Here is an 18,591-nt window from a genome sequence, read left to right on the forward strand (position 1 = left end):
CAAAATAGTAATCAACAGTGTCGATGCACTATTTTAAACATACAAAAATTATTAATAACGCGTCGCTCTTATATCTTGCAATTTTAACCCATTTGCATCATAAGGAAATATGAAAAGAAGGCCTTTATCACCAAACTTTGTTTTTTATTATATTTAAGTTTCAGATTTTATAAGAAAAAATCAGAATTACCACTTTCATCTACAACAACACCCTCCATTTCTAGTTTTTAGCTAACGAATAATGATAGTGTGTGTCTAATGATAGTGTAATCATACAACATCAAATGATGCAAATGGGTTAAGGGGTGTGAATACACTGTTGTATTGTTTTACTATTAACCCTTTGCACTCGAAGCTATTTTAACTCCAAAACGAAACATTTCTTCCGACCTAGAATATTCCCTTTCTATATATTTTTTTTTTTTCATGTTGTACATACGAAAATGGTGAAATTTACTCGTACAATACTGAAGTGTTTAGTAATTTATTAAATACAACTAAATACAATAATGTAAAAAATATTTTAAATAATGACACAGCAATTTTTAGTGTCGCCTCACTGTCGCCATTCGAGTGCTAAGAAACGAACGTAGCTCCTGCACCTTGCGATCAACGCATCGAATTTTTATTGTGCATAGAATTTTTTCAAATCCACATTTGCGCGAACGTCCGCGATCTGCCCACGGCAATTACCTCCACGGGAAGGCAGGGGACGAAGGGGCTACTTATGATCGATCATTAACGGCGCGGCAGTCCATTTATATTTTTAATGCACGGCCGAAAAAAAGTGCCGCGTTTCTTGCGCCGATACAGCGCGTTGCAGCACTTTTCGAAAATACATGGCGCGGCGCAGCGGAGCGCGCCGGTAACCAGAAGAAGGCGGCGAAAACCGCATGAATATTCGACGCGAGGAAAAATCCCTTTTATACCTGTTTACGGCCCGGAAGTCAATATGCGCACAACTGTGTCACACGTTCGCAACTCCTTTATTACATCGATACACAGCTCGATACTTTTCACCACCTTAATTACAGTGGATGGGCAGCGGTGATAAGCGCCAGCGTACACGTCTCTCTCTCTCTCTCTCTCTCTCTCTCTTTCTTTCTTTCTTTATTTTTCTTTCTCCTCTCTGCCAGGCGAAACGCCCCGAGGATACTCTCTCGCCTGTACGGTATAGCGTTTTACATCTACTGTGGCCGGCTCCCTATCGTTGACCTCAATGACTTGTCATTGGTCAGAATATACACAGAGTCTTCGGGGAGATCCACGGAAATTACAACATCCGCAGGTAATTTATGGTCTCCGGGGCCCGAAATTACGGTACCGCGTATCCCTGGCAAACAGTACGGGGGCCGCGGCACAGTTTCCGTTTCTTCGGGCAACTTTATTGCCAGTTTCGGCGACATTGAGCCCGGCGCACCGACTTCTTCTTTTTTCCGCGGTATCATCTACGCCCCGTACGCGACCGTTATGAGGCCCAATTTTTTTTTCTTTTTTCTTTTTTTCACTCGATCGGAGGTGTCCGCGTCGGTGTGTTTGCTGTGTTCGGTGTGTATGTGCGCGTGCGTGCTGTACCCGCGCGGTCCACGGGGCCCAAAGGGGCCCGTGGGGAACCAGAACCAGAGAGAAAAGGGAGGGTGTGCGGTCACCGAGGCCCGCGAGGGATGCAGCCTCAAAAGACGCACATGCTTCTCGCACACGACCTCCACGCTCCGTGCACGCTTATGGTCGCCGCGCTCTCTTGCCTCGGAAGCCAGGGGTGAACCCCCGGAAAAAAAATGCTCACCGATCGGATCACCCGGAACATCCGGCGGAGGGGAGCAAACGTTGCGAATTGTTCACTCAGTGGAATGCGAAAAATGTCACAAATGTATTAGCGAAAGAGTCATAACAATCAAATTATTATCTTCTTCCGCTGTGGCACACGAATTGGATTGTAATTTTGTCAACGTTAATCTTAAAGAATTAAGTTCAAAATTATGTAAAAAAACTTCGCTGCGTTGGAATTAGAATCTAGCCGCGGCTGTCGCGAAGGTGCAATTATCGGAACCGTCAGAGACGTGTAAATTTCGTATTGAATGCAAAATTTTCCTAATAAAAATATTAGTTCGACACGGCATTACAGAGACAGTGCTCGATGTTTCATTGCGTTCTGTCGGTGTGCTCAAAGTGGAGTAGCCTGTTGATCGCGGCAGCCCTTTAAAGAAGATTTTCGGACCGGGCCGATTGAATTAGAGTACGTAGGCGTGATTAGCCAGGAGTTAAAGACCCCGACGGTTTCTCGGATTCGGCTCGGCATCGTTCGCCCCTGCGGCCTGGCAAGGCGTGATTACTTCGCGAAGGGTTGCAGGCGTTGCTTGACGAGGGAAAGGGGGAGGGCGAGAGAAGAAGCAGAAAGAAAAGGAGGACGAGGAAAGAGGGTTGGCAGTCGCCTCGAGAGAGCAGCACAAGGACAGGTGGCGACGAGAAACCAGGGAACCTCGGAGCCACCGAGTTCTCACGCGCGAAACCTCCAGCTGCCATCAAGAGATATACACACGCTGTTGGGGCCGATGGCAGGCAAGCGAGCGAACGAGCCGATGAACATACCCTCGAAAAACGCACCCGCGTGTACCCTGTGTGCCGGTGCGTGCGTGCCTGCGTGCGTGCGTGCGTGTGCACGCGCTTTGCACGTGTATCCTCTCCGATCTCTCGAGTGGTGTGGCATAGATACCGTTGCAACCACCATTTCGCTAGCTATGCAAATACTACCACCCGGTGCCAAGGCGCCCACCGGTATGCGAGTTGTAGATACATCTCCCCCCCCCCCTCCCTCGTAAAAATGTTCACCCGCGGACATGTCACGTTTCCCGTACCTGTTCGCGTTTGCTCGGCTGGTTTCATAGTTGTCCAATGCAAGCCGGGATATCAGTGTCGGACAATTAATTGATTAAACGGAAAACAAATTCGTACCGCCGTCGATTTCTTAAGCACCGCCGCGCCGCGAGTAACGAGATTCGAGCAGCTCCGGGATTAATCTCGGATTGTAATCTCTAAGATTCCCCGAAGCTGTTTCGTTGTTGAGAGCATGTGTAACTTGTTGCACCGCGCTGGGCGGGGCTCGGAAATAAGAACAGGCTGACATGAGCTGCCGTTCATAGACGTCGGTACGAGGAACCTGATTAAGCTTAGCTTCTCTCCGTGCTGGAACCAACGATAAGGGGAGAGGAACCTTCTCAAGGACTTTCGTACTGTCTAACGCAGCCATTCGCACTGACCTTGGTACCAAATGATTTTCAATAGTTTGTTCAGTCGTGTAATAACTTGATGCACAAAGACGTGCGACTATACAGTCAAACCTGTTTTTGTGCGGTAGATAGGGACCGCATAATAACAAATAATTTTTTGCAACATATTAAAAAAAGTCTCATGTAGAAAATATGTCGAAGATTTACGAAATAGCGAGAAAGTGCTTTCCAAACAAAATAAATGATTGAGCTACACATGGAAACATTTAAAAAAACTTTAATTTCTCATTTTAAACACGGAGAAATTTTCAAAATTGTCTCACTTAGAAAATATGTTGAAGATTTACGAAATAGCGAGAAAGTGCCTTCCAAACAAAATAAATGATTAAGTTACACATGGAAACATTTAAAAAAACTTTAATTTCTCATTTTAAACATGGAGAAATTTTCCAAATGCACATAATTCAATACTACTCGTCGTAGTCCAAATCGCGCATCTTCTTGCGATGAACTGGTTCAAAATCGCTTTCGTCACTTGAGGATATTAGAGTTGATTTATTTTTTGTTACCATGAAGTCAGTGATAAGTTTTTGCGACATATGTACACTGATAGTTGGCATTCACATACCGCATAAAAAGACAGCACAAAACAAATCGCACAAAAAAAAAATCGGATAGAAAAGAACCGCACAAAACCAGGTTTGACTGTACTGTGCTGAGTGGAAATAACAATTGGCAACGAAAATATTTTATCTTCTAAAACAACGAAATAAGTAAACATTCTTTTTGGCACTTATTAATTCGATCATTTGGTGGATCATCTTAACGAAACTTAGTTATCCAGATTTAATATAAATTTTCAAGTAACATGTTTATTCTCAATCCAAAAACACATTTGATCTAAATTTGTATAAAGATAAATCATTAAGCTTCCACAAACGGTAAGTTAAATAATGAATATGGTCGCTTAGAATTTCAAGAGGTCAGCAGAGTATTGCAGAAAGCAGTCGAAAGGCACAACACAGTTTTGTTCAATAAGCTATAGCAAGGAATTTTTCAAGGACTGTGCTATAACAGCTTGCTGGAACGTTACTTTTATTAATGGAAGAGTAAAAAGTTATGCAAGAGTAAAGTTACATATTTTCCCATGTAAATTCGCAATGTCAATGTCCTTTTGGTTCGAACGTTTCTATTTCGCACCTCCTGCGCAGTGGCGCGCGCGCGCGCAAACTTGTTTACCTGCATTTGTACGAATATGTGCACGCCGGCCGAGAAAAGAGAGAGATAGAAACGTCGGACACTAAACGGCCGACAGATGCGTGCGGTTGGTCAGGAATCTAAATATTGCGACTCAAGCAGACCACAGCACCCCTTTAATGCCACCCTTTGCATCCCATTCATCTCGAATGCGGCTACCATTAGTGAAGTCCTTTTTTTCCCCGTCCCTGCAATGTCCTCGACTTAAATTTCTCGCAGCTTCGTGTTTGCTTAATACAAACGTATTTTATGGAAATCGTGCGTTTTTAAAATGATTGCTGGTCAGAGTATAGACAATATTAACATTTCAATGGCATGTCGATTTGTGGACACTTCCAAAATCACGGACATTAGTTGAAAAATAGAAAACACGGATTGAGCTGTGTGTTCTTCAATACTCGTGCAGTTTGTATGCAAATTGTGCCTCATGCCGAAATGTTTCCCGGATGATTAACCATACAACAAACCTGCCACGATTCAGGCAGGTGTATGCTACTTCAAGTCTTTTATTCTAAATTAATAGTTTTCTTTCTATCCCGTTCTTTCTTCATCCGCAGGATGAAACGATAAGCTCTGTGCATAGTTATAAAGTGGTCTGTGTAGCTAGAAAAGTGCAATGAAATAGAATAGTTTGGGTAATATCGCCAAGTATTGTACCTAATTATAAAAATTTATTATTATATATCAACAACTGGGTCGTTCATTAAAAAATGAAGTACCGTTATCAACATGCACGGTTATGCGTTATCGATGAACCGTCGCGTCGTCGCGAATAATTCAGTTGAACAGCATAGAAAATGAAGACGCCTAAACTTTTCTAGCTCGTTGAGAATGACGATAGATCGTATATGACGTGGTTGGAACGGGGACTTCGGTGAGAGGCTCGATTAAAATATCTGTCGGAAATGGAATCCCGTCTGGATGTTCGAGTTCGACGAGGCGTTAATGATCGATAGATTGCGCCCGGGCACTTATACGATCGGATTATCCGTGCAATCCGTCGATCTTATAACTTATTCCAACGATACGGGATCTGATCGGAACTGGGTAATAACTTCTGGTTACCGGTTGTAACCCTAAGCTCGATTGAATGGAACGCTCTCCTCTTCGGTTTATTGGGTTTCGCAATTTTTACCGAGCACCGAGCGCAACTACATATTTCCCCTCGATCGTCGGATATGCGCTCGTACGTTAATTCATTGTGCAAGGACGATCGAACGTCCAACATCCTCCGAGCTCTCGTGTTGCATCCTGCGAAACATTTATTGCGAACGCTTCAATGGAAACGATTCGAATAATATGCTGAATGCTGCATACGCTTCATTCTAATTATTAGAGCGTGGATGCATACGCATCGTGGTACGAGACATTCGCCTAACTCGGACGGTTCGCTGCTTTATTCGTCAATATTTTTTAAACATATTTTTAGTTAGTCCTCTTTTCTTTTTCCTAATGCAGCAGCTGTTCGTTCAATTTAAACGCCGGAAACTGTGCAGTTAAATGACAATTTTGTTATCCTGGGTCAAAATAGACCCAGGCACCGTCGTCGGGGGTTGCTAATTGCTTAGCGGCATGTCTCAAGACATTTCAATTAATAGTGTGCAAATTGTCCTTGACCTTGAATTTCAAGGTCAAAATTTTTTAATGCACTGTACTCTATGCGTCATATTATTGGAAATTTGACCTTGAATTTTAAGGTCAAATTTTTTATTGTATTGTACTCTATGTGTCAATTAAATTATCGGAAATATCAGCTTGTCATTCAAGGTCAAGGACAATTTTGCGACAACTTTTTTTTTACAGATCCTCGTCGATCCGTAGATGTAAAAAGACCAAACATTTCTTTATACCCTGTAGATATAGTATAATCGATCGCAGACACTTTAATAACTTTTTTGCAAATAGACGGAACGACTTCATTCTTTCCTATAATGCTAGAAGGATTAGTTTAATGGATTACGCGTAATGAAAATTTCGGAAAAATTGCATTTGGTCGTATGTGTGAAAGGGATAGTAAAAATTCCTTTTTTTTTTACAAATTTTTATGCCGAATAGTTCATCGAAATTGGTTAGAATTGCACACTGTTGGAATATGGTGAAAATTGCAGTTTTCATGATTTTCAATCCACAATTGTCAATTTTTCCAATATTTTCATTACACGTCGTCTACTAAATTAACCTATCTTCACTGCACGAGTCACTGTACGTATCTATCTGCCCAATGCATCACTGTGTCACGAACCTTTGGGTACATAACCTCTCCGTGTGATTTTCGAAAGTTGGTAATCGAACTAACCTCTTTTAAAAACTATCAGGCTTCCGTCGCCGGGTTTCATAATGTTCAATAAACCTGATTCTGTTATAAAATATCGATAGGAAGTGAAAAGCAATAAAAGAAAGAGATCGTAACATCGTCCCGTTCCCCATTTTTGATTTAAGGTTAAGTTCGCGGCTCTCATGCAACAAGTTATCCTTCCATCCCCACTCTTTCATCAAATCGACACGTGTCTCTGTCCGTCCAACGCCGATCCTCTCTGCTCCTCGGCTGGACGCGGTCTATAGGTTGTCCAGTAACAACTATCAAGAGATCCCTTTCTCTCCTTGGAGATAATCGTGCTGTTTCACTCACCGCCGTGATACGAGGCTCTCCGTCCTTTGTTGCCGCTCGAAGTCGAGGTCACTTCTTTCTTGCTCCAGCAGGACCTTACCACGTGCTTCACTCGCACTCGTTTCTCTGATCCGCGTCCGGGCATGTGCCGCGCATGCGCCATGTGTTACCGTGCGCAGCTCGTGCTGCGCGTACGCCGGAACAAGCGATCTTTTTTCTCTCGCTTGCTCCTGGCCCGTGTCTCTTTCTCCGTGATCGTTTGCGCTATTCCCTCGTACACCGGCTTCTTGGCTTTCATCGTTCTCGCCGTCCTCTTCTGGCTCCCGTTGCTCCTTCTCTCGTATCTGCATTTTTTCTACTGCGCCGTTCGCAACTCGTGCTGCGCGTGCGCCGCGAAGTATCTATTTTCTCTCCCTCTCTCTCCAACTCCCATGGCTGTCCCCAGTCCTCTTTCCCTCTCTCCCACGGCGATTCCTCTCTCGCATCCTCCGTAACCTCCATCCTCTTTCTCTCTCGCTGTCTGTCACCTTCTCCATCTTTCTTCCTCCAGTATCGCCCTCCTCGTCTATCCCACAGCGGACAGCTCGTGCAGCGCGTATGCCACTATAAAACACCTACTTTCTTTCTCCGTTGCTACCATCGTTCGTCCCTCTCGTCGTTCGGCCGACTCGTTCTAACTTCCTGCTCGGGTTCCGTAATATTTTTTTTTCTCTTTCTTCCTTTTTTCCCCCCATCGCTTTGTCCTTCGCTTTACTTTCCTCTGCTAACAAAGCTTGTTTTCTTCTCATCTCGCGATTCTTTTTGTCTTTTTGTAGCACCGTGCGCAGCTCGTGCTGCGCGTACGCCACGGTCAACCTTTCTTTTCTCTTTTGCTCTCGTTCGTCACCTCGCTAATAGTTCATTCTTCCGTCTCTCTCTCTCTCTTTCTTTCTTTCGCCTCTCCACCTTCGTCCGACATCCTCCCGGCGTCCCTTGTTTTGTTTTCCTTGGATCTTCTTTTATTCCTTTCGATTGCCTCCGCGATCCGCCTTTGCCTTCGAGTCGCGCGTAATCCGAGATGAACGCGACTGTCAATCCTGTTTATATCCGGTTCTTGACGTTTCTGTCTCTCCTTCTAATTTACACGTTCTTTTTAATACTGGTCTATCGCTCTCCGCATACGTTTGCCTGTACAATTTTATTAATTATGAATGAAAATCGTCCAATCGCCTGTTTATAGGATACCTAAATTAGAAATGTGCGCTATATCGTGCAACTTATTCTTGATTTATGCGAGTAACTTGAAAACTTACGTATAAGTATGCTGTAACTGGCAACTTCAAACTAGAGGTGTGACTCGATATATCGATAATAAGCACCAATACTTTTTAATTTGCTTCAACGATATCTTGACGATATATTGCCAAGTATCAGTAAGATCGATAGTCACGCCTCTACTTTAAACTTCGCAGTAACCTCTAAATAGATAATTATCATGTTTGCATGTTTGAAACGTTCGACTGTCGGGACTTTTGTCTCCATTTGGGATAATCAATGTTAGAATGTAAAACAATCTCGACAGTCATGAGAATAGCCTTCGCGCTAACGTGCATAATCTCTTCCGGCCTGTGGCGCAACCGGAAGGACAGCACGGACCACGGAGCGGTGACAAAGGGTTCGGCGAACGCGAATTCACGTTCTCAGCATGGAAGATGCAAATTATTCGCTGATCGTTCGCCTTTTTCCCGGGGTGTCGAGCAGGAACATCGAAGGGGTGGAAACTACCTGCCCTCTGCGCACGCGGTTCGACGCAGGTACCTGTGCCGCGAGTGCGCACGGGTGTCTCCACCCTCTGCTCGACTTGTTCGTTGCGCATGCGCAGGCCCCCGCGCGGCTATATAAGAGGAAGAACTGGTGATCCTAACTCACATTCAATCACACCTACTCAAAACGTGCGCTTCTCCAGGGAAACAGGAAATCGGATCCGTGGAGTTCGCGTCGCATCCGTCCGCAGTGCACGTGGTCCAGTCGTACTTCGTCTGTTGCACTCTCCCTCTCTCTCTCTCACTCTGTCTCTCTCGCACTCTCCTGCCAGGCCACACGTACTTACGTGCACGAACAGGACAGATAAACGCGCAGAGACATGCGAACGCGCGCATAGACACAGAAGTGCGTTGACGTTGTACCGGTACAGTCAACGCCAAAGAACAACACCGCCGATCAACGACAACGATCCCAGCCAGAGTCTGGTTCCTGAAACGTCAAGAGGCCACGACCGGTTTTTCTGCTCGGCGGCGCCCACCACCATGAAGAGCCTGATCTCCAGAGCGACCGTCAGTCCGTTGACTGATCGACGTATTGACAGTGCGCTCTTCACGCGACGCGCTGTCAAGAATGCTCTGTCCAGTGTTCGCCGGCTGTGCGGCAGGATCCGTCAGGAGATCCGTCGCGCGGATGACAAGATCGAACGGCAGAACCGTGTCAACGAGACGGGGGGCGGACCGACCGCGCGACGGATGCAGCTCGACGAGGAAGAGCTTCGGAATCTGAGGAACGAGAACCTGGAGAACGAGTTCAGGGAATTGGCAACGAAAATTACACACTGACATCGGATCAAGATCTCCGGGTTTTTGCTGTCCACCTTCTCGCCGGGGGATCCACTCTCCGGGAGCTGAAGCGGTGCGCGCCGATACACGGAGGCTCGTTAACGGGGTTTAGTAAGGTCTTCCAATTATTTACGCCGTGGAATCTCGCATAGCTTTAATATGATCGATTGTAATCTTTGTAGAGTTCGGTAGACTTAAGGTAGGCTTGATCAATCAACTTTTCTCTTAGGACTTAGCTTTGTAAATAGATTCATCAATTAACTCCTGGTTCGGAGCTTTAATTGTGTTAGGCTTAACCTTCGTGATGGAACTACTTCGACATAGTAGATGTAGCTTTAAGGAGCGCGTTGCAATACCGTGGAACACGATCATAAGTTAGATAATATCGATGGACTGACTTAAACTGTGATATTAGGATTAGGTAGATTATTATTTAGATGTAACGATATCGAACTCCGTTCGAGAACATAGGCCGCCCAGTGCATATTCTTTAATATGAACAACTGTGATACTCTTTCGAGAGGTTGCGTATTTTTGAGAAAGTGTCGAATCTGTGATCAATTTTTGGAAATTCGTTTCCGGGTAACTGTGATAGCAGCGATTTAAGATTATTTACTCTGTGATATTAGTTCGTAGATTGATGTAAAACTGTGATAGAGTGAATCATGATCTCGTAGTATGTCTTCCGAACGTTGCAATATTAGGGTGTAAGGAAAATTGATCTTTCTAGCGATAAGGGCTCGAAACAATGTCTTCCGAAATTTGCAATATATAGCAGGTAACGTTCGACCTTCGTAATTGTAAACCGTGTCTGAAGAGACATTATGGAAACTGTGATAATTGCGTAGAGGACACACATAGATTATGCGATAATTTGTAAGATAGATTAGAGTAGTAGAACCAAGCTCGAGCGATGTCTTGTGATATACGATATAATTGTCCAAGCAGAATCGATCGAGTTCGCATCGATGCGCGTTCTGCTTATTGGTCCTCAAAATTGAGGTCGGTGTGTCGAAATTTCTTTGTCGTGGTTTGAATTTCAAAATTCGTAATTTGTATTCGTTTTGGTTGTTTTTTTTTGTGTCGTTTTCCTCTCATTTAGTACACTCTCGTTCGTAGTATGAGTTTCGTTTTTCTTTTGTATTCCCATTTTTATATTGTAATCGTCTTGCGTTTTGCCGTTTCTCTTTCGTTTCGTACATTGATTGCATGGTGTAATTCCAGCTTTACGTTTAGGCTACTCATTGTAATCGTATTAAACAAATAATATGTGTGACAATCAAATTATTTGCATTTACTGTTTATTCCCCTCCTTTACTTCTTCTTTTACTGTTACCATTATTTAATTCCTAGATTGTTGATATAAGTACTTTAAACAGGAAATTGACTAAAAAAATAAAAGTAATTCACTAATCGCTTTTAGTACTTCGTTATAAGAAACTGAGAAACTCTGCTGTAAGGAATTGTAAATTCCAATTTACAAAAAAAAAAAATAAATTTTCTGTCAATATCTGAAAACGTATTGTCTTTTTTAAAAGGAGTGAATAAGATTGTAGATTGAGATGCAAAATTTATCTTTTAGAATCAAATAAAGACCCAAATTAAATACGAACATCAGCATTATACAAATAAATATATATATATATTTTCTGTTAAATATTTTTAAAAATATTTTATCAAATTAATTTTATATTATTCATAGAAAACGTACATGCTTCGCAAAAGTATGTAGGAACGCGCTCCTTTATTTGTAGTGGAAATGCAAAAATGAGCAATTGTAAAAAATTGATTATTGCTATTACCTTGGAGGGATCAAGGTAATAATAATCTGGACCTTAGAGACTTTCTTTCCGTAACTCGAATGAATTAAAAACCTATATTTTTATTCTGCATTTATCTGGTAGTAAATAAAACACCTGTAAGTACTTATTGTAAGAACTATCGTCTACTACTAATAATTCACGTAATACACTTTTATTACAGTATTGTAACTTACAACTAACTTACTATTGTTGCAATCATAAAATTTCTGGCATTTGCAAAAAAATAATTACGAGTATTTAGGAAATTTTGTTTATATATGTTTTGTAATACCGAGGAACTTACATCGATTTCTTGATATTTGTTAACTTGAAAGCGACCAATTATTTTTTATATATTTTGGCAACGTGCGTTGCACCATCTATCAATAGTTCTTCTAACTTCCCTAAAGTGCACAGTTTAGTCCTGCAACGTTAGATGGCGATCGCAAGAAGGACCAACTCGTCCTTCGCAGTCGCAGGACCTCCAGCCTCGTGAACTATAATTTTTACGTAGCATACAATCACATGATTCGCACAGCAACCTTGAAATATTAGTCTTTAAAAAGTTGTATGAATTATGTACATATCGATGTCATTTTCTAAACATTTTTGCAACACAATTGCATAATAAAATGTATCTTTACAATCTCAATCTTTGAAACGAACTTGTTTCACAATTCATACATTTTCACATTCATATTATTACGTTTTATGAACTGATAACAATTAATCGGAATTTCATGTGCGACAAATATTTCATCAATACCATTCATAGTATAATAATGAATGTTGAATATTAACTTTCCATTAGTATTATATAAACTATAAACATACAAAGTGTCTGCGAAATGAATTATATTATGAATATATGCTTATACAAAAAGTCAATTGTTCAAAATGTATGTCAATGTTTAAAGAAAAATAAACAGTGTTAAAGAAAGAAAGAATTCATTGAATTGATAAATAACATAAACTTGTAGTAGCGACTAATGATATTATCATTAATATTGATATAGCTTTTTATAATATAGAAATAAGGTAATATCGATTTCTGTGAAATCAATATTCGAATAATTATTAGTTATATGTTATTACAATCAAATGTTTATTCGAAAGTGAAGAGGGGAGCGTTATCGTCACCTGATCAACCTAATGATTCGACCGAATAGAATCTTCGTCACTAATGGAACCATTTACGGATTCCCCAGTGGTATTCCCAGCATCGACCACAAAGGAGAGCGAATCGAAGGATTAAATGACAATGAAGCAAACTCGGAGACTGGAGGAGAGGGAGGCACAGGATCATAAAGGAAGAATAAACATTCGATCCGTTTTTCGGGGATCGAAAAAAATAGCCGGCCGAGGTTAAGATTACGAGCATGAACTGTCATTATATGGGTAGCCAACTACCTGGAGGCTTTCATTATGTAGCTGCTGATTCAATACAATTTTCCATTTAGATTATCGTTCTGATCTTCGCGCATCTAACCTGTTGCGCAGCCCTCAGGAAGCGCGCAACACGATACCATCGCTCGGGGATACGCCAATAGAGGAGAGCGCTTTCACCGGGGAGATTTTACCACCGCATAAAGGAATTCCGCTGCTGCACAGGACCCTAATCTCCGCGCCCGAAAGTGGCGGAGTGTTGGGTTACGTTTTCGAAACTTTTGAAAATATTGTCAAATATTTGAACGCCGCCGCCTCTCCGCGAGAGTAGAATTTTTTCGTGGTTCGGATATCCGATCGGGTCGAGAACACCATGGACTGCTTCCACCATTTTCCTACAAAAACAATTTGCGGTTCTGCAGCCTGCTCGCGATTATTATATCCCTGTTCTAGAACCACGTTGCACAGGATTTGAAATAGAAAGTACAGCAACTTCGAGGAGAAGAGGAAACGTTTGACAATTATTAATAGTTATTAGTAGACTGCGGGTCTGTGTGCAAATTACGAAGGTTAAGCAAATAAGGAAAAGGCGTCTTGCTGTAAGAATGCAATCAGAATATTACTAATCGGGTCATAAATGTATAAAGATCCGCAGTTTACCAATAATATAAGGCAAGAAAAATTAAATTATTGATAACGCAATAAGTATTAGGAAATATAGGGGAATACCGAAATGCAGGTGAATAAAAAAGAATTTTTTGCAAAAAGTTATGAAGGTGACGCTGCGTTTTAAGAGTGCGTGAACGAAGGGCCACTCGATTCTTCCGACACTCGTGTCACATTTAGACGTCCTTTTTAGTCAGTCGGGGACCTATCGGGCCTCCTAAAAGGACTTTCTATTGTCAGAGAGCCCAGCATTATGGAGTGATTTTCGAGTTATTCCAACTTATTTTCGACAAAAGGTGGCCTAGACTGCGGATCTCCATTGTAGCGCACTCCGAGCACTGGCGTAAACTGAACGAACGTTTTAGTACCAAATGTTTCGCATAATTTTCCGACAAAATTCAAAGCAAAATTACAACAATAGCATTGCTTCAATAAATAAAGCTCGGTGAGTTTACATTAAATTATTCAAACGCGATATCCTCATTTGTAAAACATTAATTTCATGATATTGTTAGTTAGAAAAACCATAATCAGGCGATACGAATACGTCAGAATATTTAACGTTAATAAACCGGCGAAAAATTGTATCAAGCAACAATACGTTGTAGCTATCGCATCGAATTTTTATAGATCGTTACGCCAATGGATCTAGGCGTCAAGATCCAGGACAGGCCGACTCTAGCTCGACAAGCCGAATTTCCGAGTACAATATTATGGGAAGACAAATTTCTTAAAAATGCACCTTTTCGACTCCTAAAAGGGACAATTATTGTATTATTTGACGCCGTTTAAACCTGGCAAAACGAACTTATAGACTTTCGCTGGGCTGAACCGTACGTCGGGGCTCCATTCGGGAATTGATATTTTTGAAAGGATCAACTCACCGAGCGAAAATTCGCATCGGGGATGTTATTCTTGCTCGGGGCTACGGAAATATTTTTGAAATGGCCGATCGAAAGAGGCCGGACCGCTGCCAGGTGGCGGTATGGCTTATTGGCTCTGATAATAGACGTATTAAGTCACACTCAAAGTCAAACTTAGCTGCTTTTATTCGACGCTCGGCTGAAAGCAGCATAAAAGCAAAAACCAGTCGGACCACGGAGGGATCGAGCTCACTGAACATTTTTGCTGGTGAATGACAAGAGAAATAATTCTTTTCCAGGCTCAGCTCATCGAAGGGCGGAAAATACCCTTTGCGTGTGCGTATCTCTCTTCATATACTGATCCCTCATTTTTGAAGACTTTCAAGCTTTTTCGTACCATATCTTCCTAACGTTGGACGCAGAGGAGATAGCGTTAAAATTTCAGTTCCAGATTATTGTATTTTCTCGATTTTCAACGGAATTTTATATTATCTTTTTTCTACGAAAGTTTCACTAAACTGTGCGTGATATTTTTCTGAAAGCGTTTGCGCACGATATAAGGGACACACTTGCACTACTATTTATTTTGTGATTATAATGACGAGAAATTCTCCATCGTTCAGAATTTCACAGAAAGCAAAGAGAGTTTACATTTATTGTATACCTATGTTTTCTCCAAAGGATCGACTACAATAAAATAGAATTTTATTTCGGTTTAAAGGAAACCAATAACATACATTAGACTCTGTTCAGGATCTCCGTCACGAGTCTGACTCGATATCGTTAGGGGTTAATGAAAATCCAGGCGATGAATCAGGATGTCCAGAAAGCAAATAGCGTGGAAGGAGCCTCGGTCGGCTTCGGAGGACGTTTTCACCGAATTTTCCGAGCGTTCGGCGCCATACGAAGGCACTTAAACGCGGGGAGATAGAGTCGAAGAAAACGTTAGCTCGATCAAAGAGATCCCTCGCCACTTAGGTATCGATTTTTCTTGCGTTCCGTGACAATCGTGCCGTGCGACGAGCAGAAACGAGCCCTTCTCCTTACAGCTACCCTCCCACGTATCCCGGCCGATTCTAGCCGAAGAAAAGAGGGAAGAATCGGTCCTGTGCACTCGGTTGCGCAGCGTTCTACCCTCTCGCTCGCTCTTTCGCGCCTTTCGAGTCGAAGAATCCTTTTAGAAAATTCCTTTTGTGAACACGTGCACGAGAAATCGTAAATCTAACCAAAGAAAAACCCCCATAGAAAATGAAGAAGCGGGAGAACGAGACCAGTCGGAATACACGGGGCGCACCCATATATGCCGAGGGCTCGTAGAAACCTATACTAAGTGGATAATGGGCCATTGGCGTGGCACACTTCGACCGGGAAACGTCCCGAAGCTGTTCGAACAGCTTTCCGGTCGCTGGGGACGCGGGTTACGACTATGCCGGTGGCCGACGCACCGAGGACCACTAAACTCACGAGTCCAACGCCCATTGTCAGTCAGCGGCCATTGTACGAAACGGCTGAATGATAGAAATATTTGTAACTTCGCGCACCAAGGTTTCCAACAGCCCCGAAAGCATCCTCAAGCTGCTCCTTGAGCAGCCTGTCGGTTGTCTTTGTCGAGCAGCTTCCAGCACCAAGAGCAGACACTGTCGCTGTCAAAGCTTCATGCAATGCGCATGATTCACCCTTTCGGAGGCGCACCACTCTTTTCGAGAACCTTTCGATCAGTGCGGCGCACAGTGGGCAATTTGGACAAAATCGGATTCGAAATCAAGGAACTTTCGATAGGAATGGGGTAGAGCGATGAAATCTTTTTTAAATGAAAGCAGCAACTTTGTAGAATATGGGAAAAATAGAGAGATTGTGGTACGAACGTTTTGTAACCTTGAGAAAATTCGTTAAACGCGCACAAATTCAAGAAAATCTTAGTTTTTCCAATACCACGGGCGGAAAAATTTTTTTTGTAACATGCTATACACCATTTCCCATAGATTTTTTCACGCTGATTTCAAATCAATCGAAATTTGTCTACGACCTCAGGATTTTGCAAAAAATAGATTTTTGTGACAAAAACTAATGAAGTCATTTTTTCGTTGAAATGATCGGATGGTAATAATCTCTCTATTTTCCCATATTCTACATAGTTTCAGCTTTAATTTTAAAAAATTTTCATCGCTCTACCTCCTTTCTATCGAAAGTTCTTTGATTTTGAATCCGATTTCGTCCAAATTGCCCACTGTGCGGCGTCTACCGTGTCAATCGCAAACGCTACATGTTCCGTTGAAAAAACTTATACGAAACAATGTCTATCCTGCTATGCACAGAAATTTTGCAAGGGATTTCATTGTTATTTTTCTTTTTATTTAACTTTTGACTTTTTTTTTTATCAACCTCCATTGAGGCTATTTTTCAGATTTTATTCTTATTTTGCTTACACTGATTCCATTTATATATTGGAGTTTACGTTGCATAGAATTCGTATATTATTATATCTTTTGCGAGTAAAAATTGCAAAGAACATGGCAGTCTATACGAAAGAATTTTTAATTTTATATACAACAAAAGAATATTTTAAACTTCCTCGATTCCATTCCCAAAGCGTACCTTTGTTTAAAATCTATTGTACAGAGTGAAAAATTGCAACAGGACTCTATCCGAATGTCTTCTACGCACGAAGTTTAACAGAATGAAGCGATCATTTCAGGATCACTAACACAGCTGCATTATTCATGAAATACGGTACATTGAGACACCGAAACTGCAGATTAAATTGAATGTCTGCGAAAGGAACGATGGATACGGTCACCGGAGAGTTTAATACTCTCATTTCCATAGGCTGTTCAAAGTCGTATAAAATATCGATATTTTTTCGGAAAGATGTCAAAAAGTAGTGCATCGATTGGCTGACTCAGCGTTAAGTAACGAACGACGTAGATTGCTCGGCCTCGACCACGCCCCTTTAATAAATCCTAAAGTGATTGGGGACTCGAACCACCGTTGCAAAAATTATAATATAGCCGACCACAAATCGCGTTCTGATTACTCACGAAACGCGTATTAATGAAGCACGGTGACAGGTGGTACTTACAGGAATAAGGAAAGGATCGCAATGAACATGGATCCATCAATCACTTCTTTATGAGATTTAATTCGTTTTTAATTCGAACAAAAACGTCGCCTTCGTTAACCTCTCTTCTCGTCCGTCCTGTACACGGTTCCCCTTTTTTTTTTTTCTTTCGTCGACCGAACGCGGATGAACTTTAAAGAGGAAAACAAGAGGACCCTTTCAAAGAAAGACACATCTTCATAATTTTATATTCGAACGGTCTCGCGTAACGAAGGAGGAAAGTTAATAAATCATCATCCCGGGAGTACGAATATACATGTATACGGGAAACTGAAATGTATTCGAGAACGTAATTACTTCGGCGATTAACGGCCGCTTATCGATCATCGGCGGATTTAACGATCGGTAAATACTGTGACCAAACGCTATCGTCCTCTTTTCTTAATCGTACGAGCTTCCGTTGGAGCTTTGAAAAATTAAGCTGCTCATTGGGACTTGTATTTCAGTGTACTAGCAATTTTACAACTGTTTTCTAGTTGCAAATACAATTATTATTGTACCAAAAATTTCTATCTTGTCAGTCAAACTATCTTTTTGTCGAGCATATTTATATATAAAATAAATGCTATATTATTTTCTGAACAGACTATTTGCAACGGTTTCTGGAAAAATTTGACGCAACCGCTGACGTCGAATAAGTACGTTATGTTATTAATATTTTCATCTTGACGAACATTTCCATAAGGGGGAATAGGGAAAGAAAAGTCTGCGGAAGGATAAGCTGAAGCATATCGATCATCACCCACCTAACACCGTCATTAATTATGGCAGACTGAAAAGGTCCGGGACCCTCCTACATTTCTGACACGGCGACTGTTAAACGCGTATCAGGCGACAACGACGAAAAGCTGGCTAGTAACACGATCTTGCGCTAAAGCTTGTCGTCCAAACACTTTCAACGACTGTTCTAAATATACAGGCTGACTTATGTGGCCGTTTTGTGTGCTACTTCACCACCTTGTAGCACATATGCAGCTAGAATTGAAGAAACGTGCGTCGTTACCTCACACGAATTCAGTGTAGAACCTTACTACCCACTCAAAATTAATCGAAAATGTATTAAAATGATACAAATTAAA

General features: G+C 41.8%; 2 protein-coding genes across 2 annotated transcripts in view; both read right to left on the bottom strand.

Annotated features, from left to right (window-relative positions):
- Positions 1–7,505, bottom strand: part of LOC143358808 (tubulin monoglutamylase TTLL4) — a 116,213-nt gene extending 108,708 nt beyond the window's left edge. The window contains exon 1 of the mRNA XM_076796287.1: positions 7,114–7,505. Within this exon, the coding sequence (XP_076652402.1) occupies positions 7,114–7,442 (329 nt within the window). The 5' untranslated portion in view covers positions 7,443–7,505. The remainder of the gene's footprint in view (positions 1–7,113) is intronic.
- Positions 1–7,720, bottom strand: part of LOC143359014 (enhancer of split mbeta protein) — a 105,667-nt gene extending 97,947 nt beyond the window's left edge. The window contains exon 1 of the mRNA XM_076796618.1: positions 7,711–7,720. The gene's annotated coding sequence lies outside the window, so the exon portion shown is untranslated. The remainder of the gene's footprint in view (positions 1–7,710) is intronic.
- Positions 7,721–18,591: the final 10,871 nt, after the last annotated feature.

This window comes from Halictus rubicundus, chromosome 1 (genome assembly GCF_050948215.1).
Source record: "Halictus rubicundus isolate RS-2024b chromosome 1, iyHalRubi1_principal, whole genome shotgun sequence".
Lineage (NCBI taxonomy): Eukaryota > Metazoa > Arthropoda > Insecta > Hymenoptera > Halictidae > Halictus > Halictus rubicundus.